This window comes from Lissotriton helveticus, chromosome 11, assembly GCF_964261635.1.
Source record: "Lissotriton helveticus chromosome 11, aLisHel1.1, whole genome shotgun sequence".
In the NCBI taxonomy this organism is placed as follows: domain Eukaryota; kingdom Metazoa; phylum Chordata; class Amphibia; order Caudata; family Salamandridae; genus Lissotriton; species Lissotriton helveticus.
In genome coordinates, this window is record NC_136072.1 from 1,050,410,616 (window position 1) to 1,050,426,467 (window position 15,852).

The 15,852-nt window shown below is 43.3% G+C and overlaps 1 protein-coding gene across 2 annotated transcripts in view; it reads left to right on the forward strand.

Moving 5' to 3' along the window:
- PSMD9 (proteasome 26S subunit, non-ATPase 9) overlaps positions 1-15,852 on the forward strand; it is an 87,724-nt gene that overhangs the window by 43,251 nt on the left and 28,621 nt on the right. The window contains exons 2-3 of one of the 2 annotated variants that reach the window (XM_078667545.1): positions 5,571-5,670; positions 11,826-12,019. In XM_078667545.1, the coding sequence (XP_078523671.1) occupies positions 5,571-5,670; positions 11,826-12,019 (294 nt within the window). Of the gene's footprint in view, positions 1-5,567; positions 5,671-11,825; positions 12,020-15,852 lie in introns of both variants that reach the window. The other variant, XM_078667544.1, reaches the window with a different exon arrangement.

The following is a 15,852-nucleotide window of genomic DNA, read 5'->3' on the forward strand; positions in this document are numbered from 1 at the left end:
ACTGACTGCAACGGAGCCCACTTTGGTACAAGAAGTGGATTGGGCCCAGTCTCTGCTTACCTTTTGGATTTTTAATATTTTTCAAGAAAATATTTTGAGGACGTAAAGTTCTGCAGGGCAAGGCAGCTGCTGGTGTCCGAGGAGGAAGTCTCATTGTCAGGAAGCCGCTGGAAGAAGTTGATGTGAAGATTTCTACATTCAGACTAGGAGCCCGATTTTAGATTTTGGTGGATGGGTTACTGTGTTAAAACTGTGACGGATATCCCATCCGCCAAGATATAAATCCCATCATATCTGATAGGATTCATATTTCGGCATATGGGATATCGGTCACTGGTGTGATGGAGTAACCCGTCCGCCGAAATCTAAATCGGGCCCACAGTCGATTGTATGGAAGTAGAAAATCTCCAGCTGGACCAGGCTGTAGCCGATGAGGGCTCCACGAGGCAGGATACCCCTTCTGTGTACCACTCTGAACAAGATTTGCTGCTGTAGAGAAGTATTTAGCAGGAGTTGCTGTGAAGTCAGGTCGACTGGTGCTGTACCTTGGGTGGATCGGCAATCTGGTAGATCCCAGTCTCCTCTCAGTTCCCAGAGCACTTTTTCCCAGAACTTTTTCTAAGTCCCTATGTGGTGATGTGTTGGATTACATCAGTCATTGATGTCACCTAGAATGTTGCTGGGCATGTGTTCTGCAGAAGGCAGTTACTCTTGTGTTTCTGGGCTGTTGCAGCTGCGGCGGCTCTCTCCTACAGAATAAACTACTTAACACTTTTCCAGTGTCCAGCTCATCTTTACACTGGCGACTGAGGATGTTTGGATCAACTTTCAAAGCATGACAGTCACTGGAATTCAAAGGTGTTCTCTCTAATTATCGAAGCAAGTGTTTAATCTTCTGATGACCGTTGATGTGCTGATATGGACTTTACATTTATGTGAGTACACACTCTTTATTTTCGTGTCGCAGCGCAGTTTGAAGAGAGAGCCGCCGCGTTTTTTTTTAAGAAGCTGCCAACAATTTGACTTATGCGCGCTGTGTTTCTTTTTGCCTTACCCATATCAGAAGCGCTGCCTGCTTTTCTTTATGTGTTGAAAAGACTGTTTCCTGCACTTTCAGAGGCATTTTTTAGGGTGTTTGCTGCTTCGCTGCTCCTTGTCATGTCGAGTGCTCCGCGGCTGCAGCTGCGCTATTGTGAGCTCCTCTCAGCTTGATTTTCTGGATCAAGTGATGACGTTGTAGAATCTTCCGTCTCACTCAGCCAAGCTCACACGCATGCGTCATTTTGAAGACACTCCATTGTGATTACGTGTAAAGCGTTTGTCTCATCAGCGCCATCCTCAAGACAAGCGCAGAATTTTATTTGATCAGCGCTAACAGCTACATGCGTCACGTCGTTACCAAGACACTTCCTTGTATTGACGCGCAGACGCCGTTTCCAAGACGATTCATTGTCTTCACGCGAAGAGTATTTACCTAATCAGCGCTGATGCGCACAGCCTTGTCTTCGTTTATTCTAATCACGCTGATGCGCACAGCCTTGTTTTTGAAGTAGCGTTTCAACGTACTGTTTCCTTTCAAGTGGCATATATGTACTGCATCATTAAGCAAGTTGTTTTAACAACAGTGTAATTTTCATCGGCTATTGTACTGCATCTTATTGCTCTGTTTGTTTTTAAATATAAGTTTTCTATCATTCTTGACATATTTTCAATTTTTCACGCTGACACACACAGCAACTTTCTGTGCTTGTCGAGCATTTTTCTAATACCACGCTGACATGCACAGCAGTTTCTGAGTTATATTTCTTCATCTTGTGTTTGTGGGACATGCTACTTGCAATTTGAAAAGAAGGCTTATGGGTTATATAATGCCATTTAGTAGGTGAAGTTTATTTTATGTTCAGAATATAAAGATATCTTTATTCAAAGGTTTATTCTTATATGAAACACAAGAAAATTTTCTCTTTTTCATAAACATTTTGGATTATTTTTATTTTTATTTATTTATTTTTTCTCGATTTTGGATTTTGATAATATTCCTACTGTTTTAAAATGCAGCGCGTCTTACCTCCAGCACCTTTTCTTCAAGAGCCTGGTGATCCACCATTGGAGTGGAAGTTGTGGTTCAGATCTTCAGATCTTTTAATGCATACGTAGGCGCTATTGATGGTCTTAGATATAGATTGAAAGGAAAAAGAACCTCATGTACTATCATTTAGGTGTAGAGGGACAAAATATTTTTGATCACCTGCCTCCTTATGTTCCACCTGAGGGTGAGAATCCAGATGAATTTGACCAAGCTGTCTCACAATTAGACAAGTATTTTACTAAAACCAAGAACTTGGTAGTTCATAGGTACAAGTTCTACACTAGAGTACAAAAACCTGATGAGAATATTGACAGTTTTATTACAGCTTTAAAAATTCTAGCTGCGAAATGTGAGTTTGAAAATTTCACATCACGGCTGATAAGAGATCAGCTTGTTGCATGTTGTCATTGTAAGAAGACACAGCAAAGACTGCTTACATGTAAAGATCCATCACTGGATAAGGCTGTGGATATTGCAAAAAGCATTGAGACTTCTATAGATGATGTCAAACAGCTTGAAACTGCATTATCCAATTCAACTGTTTCTGGTGCTGTTTCTTCCAAGCAACAAGTGCCTATTAGTAAGCTTCCAACTCCTTTAAACCAGAATACCACTCGAGGTTATATCAGAAGACCATATGGGTTTAGAGGAGGCAGGTATTTCGTACAGAATAGACAACAATTTAATTCAAGAATGTTTTGCTACAGATGTGGTTCGAATCAACATGTTTCTTCTTTCAAAAACTGTCCGGCATCTAATCAGCAATGTGGTCAATGTGGAAAAATGGGTCATTTTGCGAAAGTTTGTATGAGTGGTAGGAAAAATAGTGTTAGATGTGTTATTAATGATAGTGATGAGTTTGTTAACAATGAACAAGATAATGACCAAGATGATGTCATTAGTCAGAATTATGTTGTTGTAGTCAAACAACAGTCAAACAAAGAGGAAATGTTTCATGTGCCTGATCCTGAAATTGATGTTTGTATTGGAAATAATCATATTCAGCTTCTAGTTGATACTGGGGCACGCATCACTATTGTTTCACAAGAAAAGTTTTTTAAACTTTGGAAAGACAAAAGTCCACTACCACCAGATGTTCTTACTGTAGCTTTCGAAGGAAGCAGAATTGAACTACTAGGTTATTTTTGGGAAAACATTACAGTATTTGGAGTAACTATCAAAGGGAAAGTATATGTAGCAAAGAGGGGAATAAATGTTCTAGGTCTTTTGCATCAGGCGGAATTTGGTTTGACAATCAAACCTGGTCAGGCTAATCCTGTTATGATTGATCAGAATAGCATCAATTTAGTATCCAAATCACATGTCTCTAGTGTTTGGGAGCATAAGTTTAGCAAAATTTTTGAGGATCGCAGTCAAGTTGTCAAACGGAAATTGGTGGAGTACCTCTCGTGTTGCTAGGGATCCAGGTTTTTCATCTGAAATTGTTAAAGGTAACAACAACAATGTGAAAAGTAGTAATAACACTAGAGTGAGCACAAGAGTTCGTAACAGACCACAGTTTTTAAGAGACTATGTTTAGCCAAATGTATGCATTTCTTGAAACTTTGTTTGAAATTAATGGATTATTGTATTTTACTTTCTACCTTGTCATTTTCAGTTGTGTTTTTTTTTTATTATTGAGGGGGGAGGTGTGGTGATGTGTTGGATGACATCAGTCATTGATGTCACCTAGAATGTTGCTGGGCATATGTTCTGCAGAAGGCAGTTACTCTTGGGTTCCTGGGCTGTTGCAGCTGCGGCGGCTCTCTCCTACAGAATAAACTACTTAACACTTTTCCAGTGTCCAGCTCATCTTTACAGCCTATATTTTCATTTGGGCACCTTAAGTACCAGAGCGCTAGAGGGGCGCCACTTCGACGGTCTGTACTCACTCAGGCTCGATCCACGTGCTAGTACGAGATGATTGGAGCCTTTTCTTTCTCTGAGGCTCTTATTAGTAGGCCAGCCTCATAAGCTTTGTAGTCACTCTGGAAGTCTTGGGTTTAAGCAGGAAAGCAGGTCTCAAGCAGCAGAGCAGTCCTTTTGGTGTAGTAAGGCAAGCCTCTGAAGTACACAGCAGCCCATAAGCAGCAGGGCAGTCCTCTGAGTCCTTCTGCAGGTCTAGAAGCAGTGGCGGTGCGTCCATGGGGGGCGTTGCCCCACTAGCCATGGACGACCGCACTGCCAAAATGAGCGTGATTACTTTTTAAAAAATAAAACTGAGCCGAGCGCGCAGGCACCCGAGCACTGCGTGCTACCGGCCCGGGACAAGCCCGACTGAATCGGGCATCCATTAAGGAAGTGGGCCGTGGGGGGCGGGGCTGAGGCAGAGAGTGACAGGCAGAGTCAGGCAGCACACAGTTACAGTACAGACAGCTGCCCGCTGACTGCGCATGTAAAATACCGGAGTCTTTAATATTTTGCCTGGCCCGCGCATGCGTAGACTGTAGCCCTTCCCTCCCCCCTCCCCTCTTGCACTCAGAGACATAGGCAGGACCCAGGCCCCCGGTCTGATTTAGGGCAGATAGTATCCTGCTCTTAGCCAATCCTGGCGCAGTGGCGCTGTTAACGCTGCGCCAGGATTGGCTGCTGCAGCAGGATGGTGCCGCGTGGGTGTTGGCTGCTATCTATGCTGAGGGCCGCACACTATGGCCAATCACATATGGCTATATCGCCATGTCGTTTGTGATTGGCCATTTGCCTACGCTGTGGGGACGTGACCGCGCGTGGCACACCAGTGCTGGAGACTCCTCGTCGTGACCAGCAGTGAAGTCGTCGTTGCGCTGGCGTTGCAGAGTGCGGCCTACCGCCTGCGGCCTGCCTGGACCTTTGCTTGTGCAGCAGAGTAGACACTAGCACTAGTTGCTATTGTCCAGCTACACGACACACATGGTAGCGAGTACTCATGATGGGGTTGAGCCCGGGACCCACACCTAACACAGATCTAAAAGATTATTGCTTCATCATAATCCTCGCTGTGAATAAACCTTGACGGGGCACTTGTGAGCAAACCATGAAATGTTAATTGTTATACTGTAGAGAGGACTCCCCAATGCATGTGTTGGTTCGGATGAAGTTGTTATGGGATTACGCATAAAGAAACCAATCTGGTGACTCAATGTACAGTGAAGCACTAGTTCAGTATCTTTTTAACTAAATCACAGGTTTAACCAATACCAGTACGCTGTTGCAGCATCTAACGAGAGCTCATTAGTCTGTGATCTGGCATAATCAAACCACACTCCAATGCAGATCCTTCTAGCTTGAACAGTGGTGTGGGATGCTTGGAAATGCCAGTTGGATATTTTAACCCCGCCCTTTCACCCAGGTAAGTCAATAGCCTAGAATGCATTATTGTAAAACAAGGAACCCACACTGTGTTGCCCGAGAACTGGACCTATTTATTTTGGCAAAAGATGGAACTAAAAACGCATTGCAGTGTAACCTGTACTAACCATGCACTATTTCTTTACCACAGCAGAAATCTGTTGGCTTAACTGGAACTTTGGTGGACAATGCCGGGTACCCGAGAGCCGATATTGACATTTATCAAGTCCGTACAGCAAGGCATGACATTGCATGTAAGCACACCTTTCAGGATCCGTCAAGTTAACTTTGATTTCTCGATAATAAATCTTTTCCAGCTAGTGCAGAAAGCAAACGGTACATGATAGGTGTTCTGGCTTGGTTGCTGGCTGTGAATTATTGTTGTAGTATCTCGTAGTATATAGCGTTTTTAACAGAAACCTCTTTTCAAATGATTGTTTTGGGAGTGTAAATGTTGATTTATTTTTTAATTTTTATCATCCTACTCTGAAAGCCGGTGTCTTAATGATCTGTGACCTACAGTTCTGTAATACCAATGAAGGAGAAGTACAGTCTCGTAACTGGGTATACAATACAGTTTTTGCCCTCCGTGAGGGGTTCCAATATGAATTATGTGATGCTACAGCAGATGCAGTTCTGAAAGTAATGCCATGACTACTGCTGTATTCTTGGTGCCAGATTCCAACAAGCATTGGCAAAGTCAGGTCTCACCTTTAAGGCCTATCAGCTTTGCATTAGTTCTAACCATGCTATTTAGCAACCCTAATGCTGTGCAGCATGGCTTTAAAAAACAGAAAAACAGGCCAATGACATGACTGGCTGTGTCAATTTGTAGACAGATGCACGCACCAAGAATATGTGCGCCTGCAAAAGGCCGCAATCGCTTTTATATTTTTGTATGCCAGTCAGTTCGATCTGTAAACAAAAAGATAAACAAGTAGAGTAGGTGGAGGAAGCAACACAGAGAGTGCTTGTTGGGCAGAAACACAGAGGGTTGGGGATGCAACATCTGGGTGTAAGTAAGGGTAAGTAACACAGACAGAGTGGGTGGGGGAAGCAAATGCAGAGAGAAGTTGGAAGGAACAAGCAGACAATACAGTGCAACATGAGAGAGGAGTTGGTCTAACGGCTAGGGCGGTCGACCTTGAATCTGGGAAACTGGGTTCCAGTCTCGGCAACGACGCTGAACATCTTGTGATTCTGGGCAAATCACTTAATCTCCCCGTGCCTAACAAAAATTAATGTGTGTCCTCATGTAACGTAACTGGTGCTATGTAAAGCGCTCCGATAACCGATTTGGGTCAAGTTCGCTGTATAAAACTCTGTAACAAAACATGGAGTTGGGGAGGAGAAGCAAATGAGGGCAGAAGAGACTTACCCAGCCATCAAAAGAGTAACACAAGCGAGTATGGCAGAGGGGAAGTAGATGAGAAGACTGCTGGAAAACACACATACTCTTGTAACTGCTTAAACAAAAATAATGAAGTAGTGCCTGAAAAGGGAGTTTTGGAAGGACACAGGAAATGCTTCCATGCTTTTGGGGAGAAGCAGAAAAGCCCACACATGCTAACTAAGAAAAAGCAAGCACATGAGAGTGACGATGAAGACAACCAGTGGTGTGCAATGGGAGGGCTCCAAGCCCACTGTAAGCTAACCGTAGTCTTGCAACTATCAGTGTGTGCACTGGCCTAGTATGTGGAACCTAATAACACTATTTCTTTCTTAGTAAAACATAGGTGTGTAAAAAAGTATCATTTTCACCCAGAGACAAATACTCTAGAGCCACACGCTCTGGATCTGTCTACTTGCACTGATGTTACTTAAAACTACAGAAAAGTAAGTAGGTATTGGTGAGATGGAAAATGTGGGTACTCGGTGAAATGCGATGGTTGGAAAGCTCCAAGTTTGGTGGATTTGTTAACATAATTTGTAGAAGTTTTGACATTTTTAGAATTCATTTCTGGTTCATAAAATCAGATTTATGGTGAACAACCAGTTACACATCACGTTTCTATCAATGTATGTTTTAATAGGACCTGGGAATGAGCCCTTACCGTTTTACACCTGAGTTTCAAACTCTCCACCTCTGCATCCAAAACAACCTGAAGCAGTTTTTGTATTTCTGTGTATTGGTCAAGAAGGTTCCACAATCAGCGAAGGGCTCCATTATTCAGTACCAAGCAATAGAGACATTTAGTAATGGCAAACGTACTGGTTCATAGTTTGATTGCCTACTCCAATGCATTTCAGTGTATCCCGTTTAAAATATGCCAGTTAATGCGCATCAGAGTGCCTGCCGTTCCTAAAAAGAACAAGCATTAGAAATGCAATCGGGCTCGGATTTATTTGAGTTTGAGCTAATGGCATTGTAAATGCCAATGTATTGTTGCTATGTGTTATGGAGTGTGTTCATGTGGTGTGTACTGCCAGTGATCTCCTTGTGAGTGTGAGAATATTGCACCGTTACTGCCTGTGATGTCCTTCTTGTGAGTGTGAGAAGCTTGCACCTCTGCTGCCTGTGGCCTCCTTGTGAGTGTAAGAAGCTTGCACTGCTGCTGCCTGTGATGTCCTACTCACTACTCTACTCACTACTCTACTCACTACTCTACTCACTACTCTGCACTCACTACTCACTACTCTACTCACTACTCTACTCACTACTCTACTACTCTACTACTCACTACTGTGCACTCACTACTCTACTCACTACTCTCCACTCACTACTCTACTCACTACTCACTACTCTACTTTCTACTCACTACTCTACTCACTACTCACTACTCTACTCACTACTCACTTCTCTACTCACTACTCTGCACTCACTACTTTACGCACTACTCTACTCACCTCACTACTCTACTCACTACTCTGCTCTCACTACTCTACTCACTACTCTACTCACTACTCTACTCACTACTCACTACTCTACTCACTACTCACTACTCTGCACTCACTACTCACTACTCTGCTCACTACTCTTCTCACTACTCACTACTCTCCACTCACTACTCTACTTTCTACTCACTACTCTACTCACTACTCACTACTCTACTCACTACTCACTACTCTACTCACTACTCACTTCTCTACTCACTACTCTGCACTCACTACTTTACTCTCTACTCTACTCTACTCACCTCACTACTCTACTCACTACTGACTACTCTACTCACTACTCTGCACTCACTACTCACTACTCACCTCACTACTCTACTCTACTCTACTCACTACTCACTACTCTGCACTCACTACTCACTACCCTACTCACTACTCTACTCACTACTCACTACTCCACTCACTACTCACTACTCTACTCACTACTCTACTCACTACTCTACTCACTACTCTGCACTCACTACTTTACTCACTACTCTACTCACTACTCACTTCTTTACTCACTACTCACTTCTCTACTCACTATCCTGCACTCACTACTTTACTCACTACTCTACTCACCTCACTACTCTACTCACTACTCTACTCACTACTCACTACTCTACTCACTACTCACTACTCTGCACTCACTACTCACTACTCTACTCACTACTCTACTTACTACTCACTACTCTGCACTCACTGCTCACTACTCTACTCACTACTCTACTCACTACTCTACTCACTACTCTACTCACTACTCACTACTCTACTCACTGCTCTACTCACTGCTCTACTCACTACTCTACTCACTACTCTACTCACTACTCACTACTCACTACTCTACTCACTACTCACTACTCTACTCACTACTCACTACTCTACTCACTACTCTACTCACTACTCACTACTCTACTCACTACTCTGCACTCACTACTCACCTCACTACTCTACTCACTACTCACTACTCTACTCACTACTCTGCACTCACTACTCACTACTCTACTCACTACTCTACTCACTACTCTACTCACTACTCTGCACTCACTACTCACTACTCTACTCACTACTCTACTCACTACTCTACTCACTACTCACTACTCTACTCACTACTCTACTCACTACTCTGCACTCACTACTTTACTCACTACTTTACTCACTACTTTGCTCACTACTCTACTCACTACTCTACTCACTACTCACTACTCTACTCTACTCACTACTCTACTCACTACTCTACTCACTACTCTACTCACTACTCTACTCACTACTCACAACTCTACTCACTACTCTACTCACTACTCACTACTCTGCACTCACTACTCTGCTCACTACTCACTACTCTACTCACTACTCTCTACTCTACTCTACTCACTACTCTACTCACTACTCTACTCACTACTCTCCACTCACTACACTACTCACTACTCTGCACTCACTACTCTACTCACTACTCTACTCACTCACTACTCACTACTCTACTCACTACTCTCCACTCACTACTCTACTCACTACTCTACTCACTACTTTCTACTCACTACTCTACTCACTACTCTGCACTCACTACTTTACTCACTACTCTACTCCTGTGTCAGTTTTCTGATGTTAGTGTGAGCCTCCCTTCTATGTCAGTGTACCAGCCTTAGAGCCCCATGTGATGTGATTGTCTCCTTATAAACTGCTTATTACATACTAAGTAAGCTTAGAAGAAGTAACAATATGGATGACCACTGGGGGTGGGGGAGAAGGGGTAAAGGATAAAGATGGAGAGTTCTGGTGATGAATATTTTAGGTAAGAAACTTGAAAAAAAGTGGAAAGTAAAGGGCAAATTTACTAAATGTTAGCGCAACTGATCCCAGCAATCAATGTTTCTGTGTGCGTGGTTCAATTGAGAGAGAAATATTGGCGAGCTATATTTACTAAAAAAGGCCTGTTCCTGCATTCTCCCACTGCACTGCTCCATGATGCACAAGCAGGCACCATTGTGCAAAGGTGTGTGTGTGTGTGTGTGTGTACGTGTGTGCGTGTGCGTGTGTGATGGTGTGAAAACTAGATCTGATGCATGTGATTCTCTACATTGCTGCCCGGCTGTTCATGCGCTCGCACAGAGCTGAAGGGAAAAAAAACACAGCAGTGCACACGCTCCCACACCATCTGTCTTCAATTACCGGCACCTCGGACAGCTGGTAATTGAGGATTTATGTATTCTTCTACGCGTTTCCGAACACTTTATGCAGGAAGTGAACATTGACAAATTCCTAAGCCCTATGGCGTGCTGCCTTACTTAAACACAGCCTTGCCTGGACCAATTACCATGCACATGGCAAAATACCACACGCAAAAAACGCGCGCTTTCTGGAATGTGGCAGTCCCGAACCCCTTTCAGAATTCTTTTTTTTTTCTACTCCATAAGAGCTCGGAAGCCCCGCCCCACTTCGTGGTGACGTAGGCCCGAGCCCTAAAAAACAGTGGCTTAATTAGCATATGAAATTCACTGAGCAATGGTCGGTTTCCATTTACTTGTCTGTGGACACAAATCAGTGAATGTTTTAGACAGTAAGCAAACTGGCATTTAAAGCATACTCCGCAGATTTCTAAACATGTAATCATTTGCATAGTATGAGCAAATTATTAAGCGCATATATCTGATGTGCAAATAAATATAATGTTAATGAACGCAGATTTTTTTTGAAAGTCTGTGCTGTCATTGATATCCAGAAATTATGACGTTTGTAGCAGTGATGACATGAAGTTAAAGCTAATCATTTGCGAGAGATTACAAAATATGTCTGTTGTGACCATGTGAGTTCTCAGCACTCAGAAGTGGCCTCCTGACTGCAAGCGTGCTTTGCAAAAACAATAAATTAATGTTATCACATCGACATGTGAAAATCGCGTTTTACAATAACATATACATTTAGTCACAAAGACGTGACATTAACATGTTTGATTTCAGTTTTTCTCATATAAATCACATTAATGTTTTACACATTAATGCACAATTTAGCTTAGAAACAACTGACAGTGACTTCCTTTTAAACAGGACTGTTCTTAAGGTATCCATAGATTACCCCTGCTGAGTCATTCTTGCAATTTAGGAAGACACTGCCGGTGGGAGAGAGGATTGAATACAAACTGAGATTACATTACAACTGTATGTGATGGCATATACTGTTTGCAAATGTGAGCAGAAGCAGAGGTGGGGCACAAGGTGAAATACGAAGTGTCTCAGTCTATGTCCTCCTTGGGCTAAGGCAAACTGGTCACCCTTCTTGAGTGATTGAGGAGTACCACGGATACTCGTTTCCACCCTGACCTGTAATCTGATCTACATGATCACAATGAACTCTTGTTTTAAATTCCATTGTGCTAACCTGCCTTCACTGAAGAAGGCCACGTAATGTTTCATCTTACAGTAAAAGCCTCCATAATGTCTAATGCAGTGGGTCTTCCAGAATAGTTGGAGATACAAATGGCATTTCATCTGTTTTTCTGTTTTTCACTCTAAACCTATTGACAATGGTTCTCCTTTAGGCTTGCAAAATGATCACAAAGCAATAATGGTGCAGATCGAAGAAGCCCTACACAAGCTGCATGCGCGAGAGAAAGAGAAGCGCGCACAGGACGAAGCAGAGGCACAAGCTGAGTCACACAACCAGAGTGACACTCTGCCACATCCTTTCGCTAAAGTGGATGCTGTCACTCCAGGATCTCCGGCTAACATATCGGTACATTTTTGATAATCACCTTTGTGCCTTTTTTATGGTGGGTGTAGTGCATGGAGTATAATGGAAAACTGTTGGTATATCATCAATCTATTTTGAAGTGTAAAATGTAATCCAAATGCTTTTAGCAGTCTAGTCCCTGTATAGATTCTGTCTGAGATAATCATCATCTTAAATAAATTAGGAATTTGCCAGACCACTAGTGTGACTGATGTCCTACACTTGGCTGTCACCTCGGTGTACTTGCCACCTCTGTTCAAAATGAACTATTTGCAGTTGGATCATTTCAGATCTAATTTGCCCCACTCCTGTACTTCTATCTTCTCTGGTACAATGTTTGAAAAAACTATTTTGTTATATGTAGAAAGCACTCTTCCAACAAAGTCTAGCACTGGTAAACTGCACACAAACTTAAACCTTCTTGCCATGCAATAGGATTGTGGAGGGACGAAATGTATAAATCTGAATATAATATGCAATTTATCTTAAACACTTAATACGTTTTTAAGGGTGGCTTAGATTTTTAAAAATATTTTTCTGAGGTCTGAGTGTACTAGGTGGAAGGAGCGCAGAATCTTCGGTTTGAAAATTACCTAAATGTGTATTTTGCTCTATATGGGAGGGTGAGGGGAGAGGCAGAGTGGGGATGGTTTCTGTCACTGTATACCCAAGCATCTCTCAAGGTAAGGGCATGAGCGGAGCGGGATAGTTAGTGCTGAATATGCTTTTAAGTTTGAGAGTGGAATGGATGTAAAGTGTTGCAGGGATTCTGTGCAAACACAGAACTATGCGTAGGATTATGGGACCTTAGTGCATAGGGACTGAGTCATCCTACCACCTTAGTACCCATGAGCCCTGGACCGACTAGCTATAGTGTCTCACTTGCTCTACTACTAACCAGAACACAACACTCACGACCCTCTCTGGAATTGCGGTTGCAAGACACACCTTTTCACTTGCACTCTTGTACTTGTCCATAACAAGATCTAACAGAGGCACGAACCAGTTTAAATTATTTATTTTAACTAACGTGCTCTAATATGCAGTATACGTGCCACAATAATCTGGAAAATGTGCAACACCAATATGGTAAGCATAGCAATTAGTCTGTAAATCATAAAAAGAGCTGTCATTATAAAAAGAGTGTAGCCTAAGTTCCCTCCCCTTGTATAGAAGCAAAATGATTATATATCAGAAGATCTCTAGGCGTACCTCAGTCTATAGATGGTAGATCTACATCATACCTGCGGTCTTGCTTTTCTCCCTGGAATCGTCCCTCTCCAAGTGTGTGCTACCTATTTGTGTATTCCAATAAGGCCAAAGTGCATATTCCCAAACAGCTGCATCGGTATGTTTTGTCTAGGAGCTAGGGCCGTACCAGCACAAAATAACGAGGGACGCTGTTGTTCGACCTTGCTCACAATGTTCAGACTAAGTCCCAGGAACCAGTAGAGTGTGAACACAGCGATAGATTCTCATGTGAAAACGGCAAAAGAGGCATTCGCAAAAATAAACTTGTGTAGTAACGTGTACAAAGCAGCGATCAATCTGCAGCGTGGGGATGCTAACTTAGAGAAGACGACAATGTCCCCATGGGCCATGTGACAAAAGTAGGTGACTTATATTAAAAAAATTCAGTGTGCAGATGAAGGTCCCAGTTCTGAAGAGGAACAAGCTTGGCAGTATAGTCATAAGTTGTTGCACTGTGCGGAAAGCTGTAGCATCAGTCTGCCTGTCATCTGAGAACTGTAACTTCCTACCTCGGGTCAACCATTTCTTCTTGGCACTGTCAATCAGGGTTCGTTATGCGTACCTAATCACCCAACGCGGTCTCAAGGCGCTAGGGAGTGGATGGGGACGAGGAGAGGGCGCAGCTCCTGGATGTTCACAGCTATTCGTCTAATAGCCAGGTGTTGAGGTCCTTCAAGAACTTGGAGGGTGTTGGTGTTTGGAGTTAGAGAGTGAGGGTGCCCCATGCCTTGGCTGTGAGGAAGGAGAAAGAACAAACTCCTGTTCTGGTCTTCTTGGTGCGCGGCACCGCAGCAAGGGAGAGCTGGGCTGAGTGGAGGGATCTTTGGGGTGTGTGGAACGAGAGACGGTGGTTCAGGTAGGCAGGTCCGGTGTTGTGGAGGGCTTTGTGGGCGTGAGTGAGAATCTTGAAGGCGATTCTCATCTCAACTGTTTCCTCTTGTGAACATTTTCGCAAATCCAGTGAAGTTGCTCCATGTGATTGCTCTGAAACAAATATCTGGACTCAGTGTACAGCCAAATGTTCCAGCACTTATAAATTGAGGATGGTTACTGCCTCTTCCGTAGGGTATGGAGAGGTTACGATGGGGGAGTGAGTTTGGGATAGATACCTGGCAGCTGTTCCAGGGTGCGAGTTTGGTAGATGGGCGACATTAAAAGTAGCCTATAAAGCTCTTCACAGAGATGGCAACTGATTTTAATTGTGCAAGGACACACACTATGATGCATGTACCCAAGGGACAGCATCTGCCGTACCCCTCATGGGAAAATCTTTATTTCCTCTTAACTGGCAACCTTTACTTTATCCTTAATGTATGTGGTTGTGCATTTTTATATATGAGTCTACATGCAGCAAGGACACGGTAGTGTTTACCCTTCAGGTAGACTTCTTCCTGATGAACGTTTCAGCCTATATATAGCTGTTCTTGTAAATATCTAGCCCCTCTGCAAGGCATTGGACAATTTACATTTACATTCTGCCAGGGCAACGGGCCTTTCTGGAACAATTTATTGGCTGAATCCACTTAAGCAACCTCGACTGCTCAGTTCCAGAATTTAACCCCCACTTGGTTGTCTGGCCACAGACATCCAAATACATATCCAACTAACCACTTGCTACAGTTTACTGCACTCTTGACTTAAGTACCGGTTGTCTAGAAAGTAGCTCTCTGATCTGGTTGGCTCAGATAATGGAATTTGAACGTGGGTCACTATCTGGTCAAGTAAGCCCTCAGTTTGCTTTGAGTCCTACCATTGACTTTGGAAGAAAGCTCCGACAACCACCTATGAAGTGGCATTGTACCAGGACCTGTACTTTAAGTTTCTGTTAGCCACCCAACTTCACCCCTCCCCTGCCACCACTCCAGGACATACAGTCTAGATGATGCAAAGGCCCTACTGATGTGCCCAGGCAGGAAAACCAGCCCAAGGCCCAGATGATGGAGACCTGCGTGGATGGCATCTTGAATTGAAGCAAAGGTATACTGAAGAGCCACAAGAATCTGCTGCTAGTATGACCTGGCCTAAACCCAAGACTCAAACCTTTTCTAGACAAGAGAGTTGAGAATGTTCTACAGACACAATAACTGTGCGCGCACCTGAGCTCCATTACCCTTGAAAAGATGACCCACTGACTGAGCGCGTGCTGTTGTGACCCTTTAGTGAACCTTTCCATGTCCTGGAGAAGGTTGCTGAACTCAGACTGTATTCGATTGCACCTGCTCAGCCTGATCTCAGAAGTGATAGACCCCTCTTTCTGCGATGTATTGCTTCTGAGTTAACTCAGTTGGTCCACTTCCACCCAAACCAGTGTGCTCAGCAGTCCAGGATGTGTGCCCCTTGTCCTGTAAGTGATGCTCCACTGTAAAATGTTGCCTGCAACCAAGTGCCAGTTCCATGTTGCCAAACAGTGGTATTCCTAATTTGTGGCCTAACATCTAGTTCACTTTTGGATGATTGTCTTTTAGTGCTTTGAGCACAGTCTCTGCCGCACTGTTTGGTTTGAACCCTGAGCTGCAGCGGAAAGTAGGGCAAACAGAATTTGCCTACGTTTCACTGCTATGCCTTTCATGTGTGTAAATAAAGAT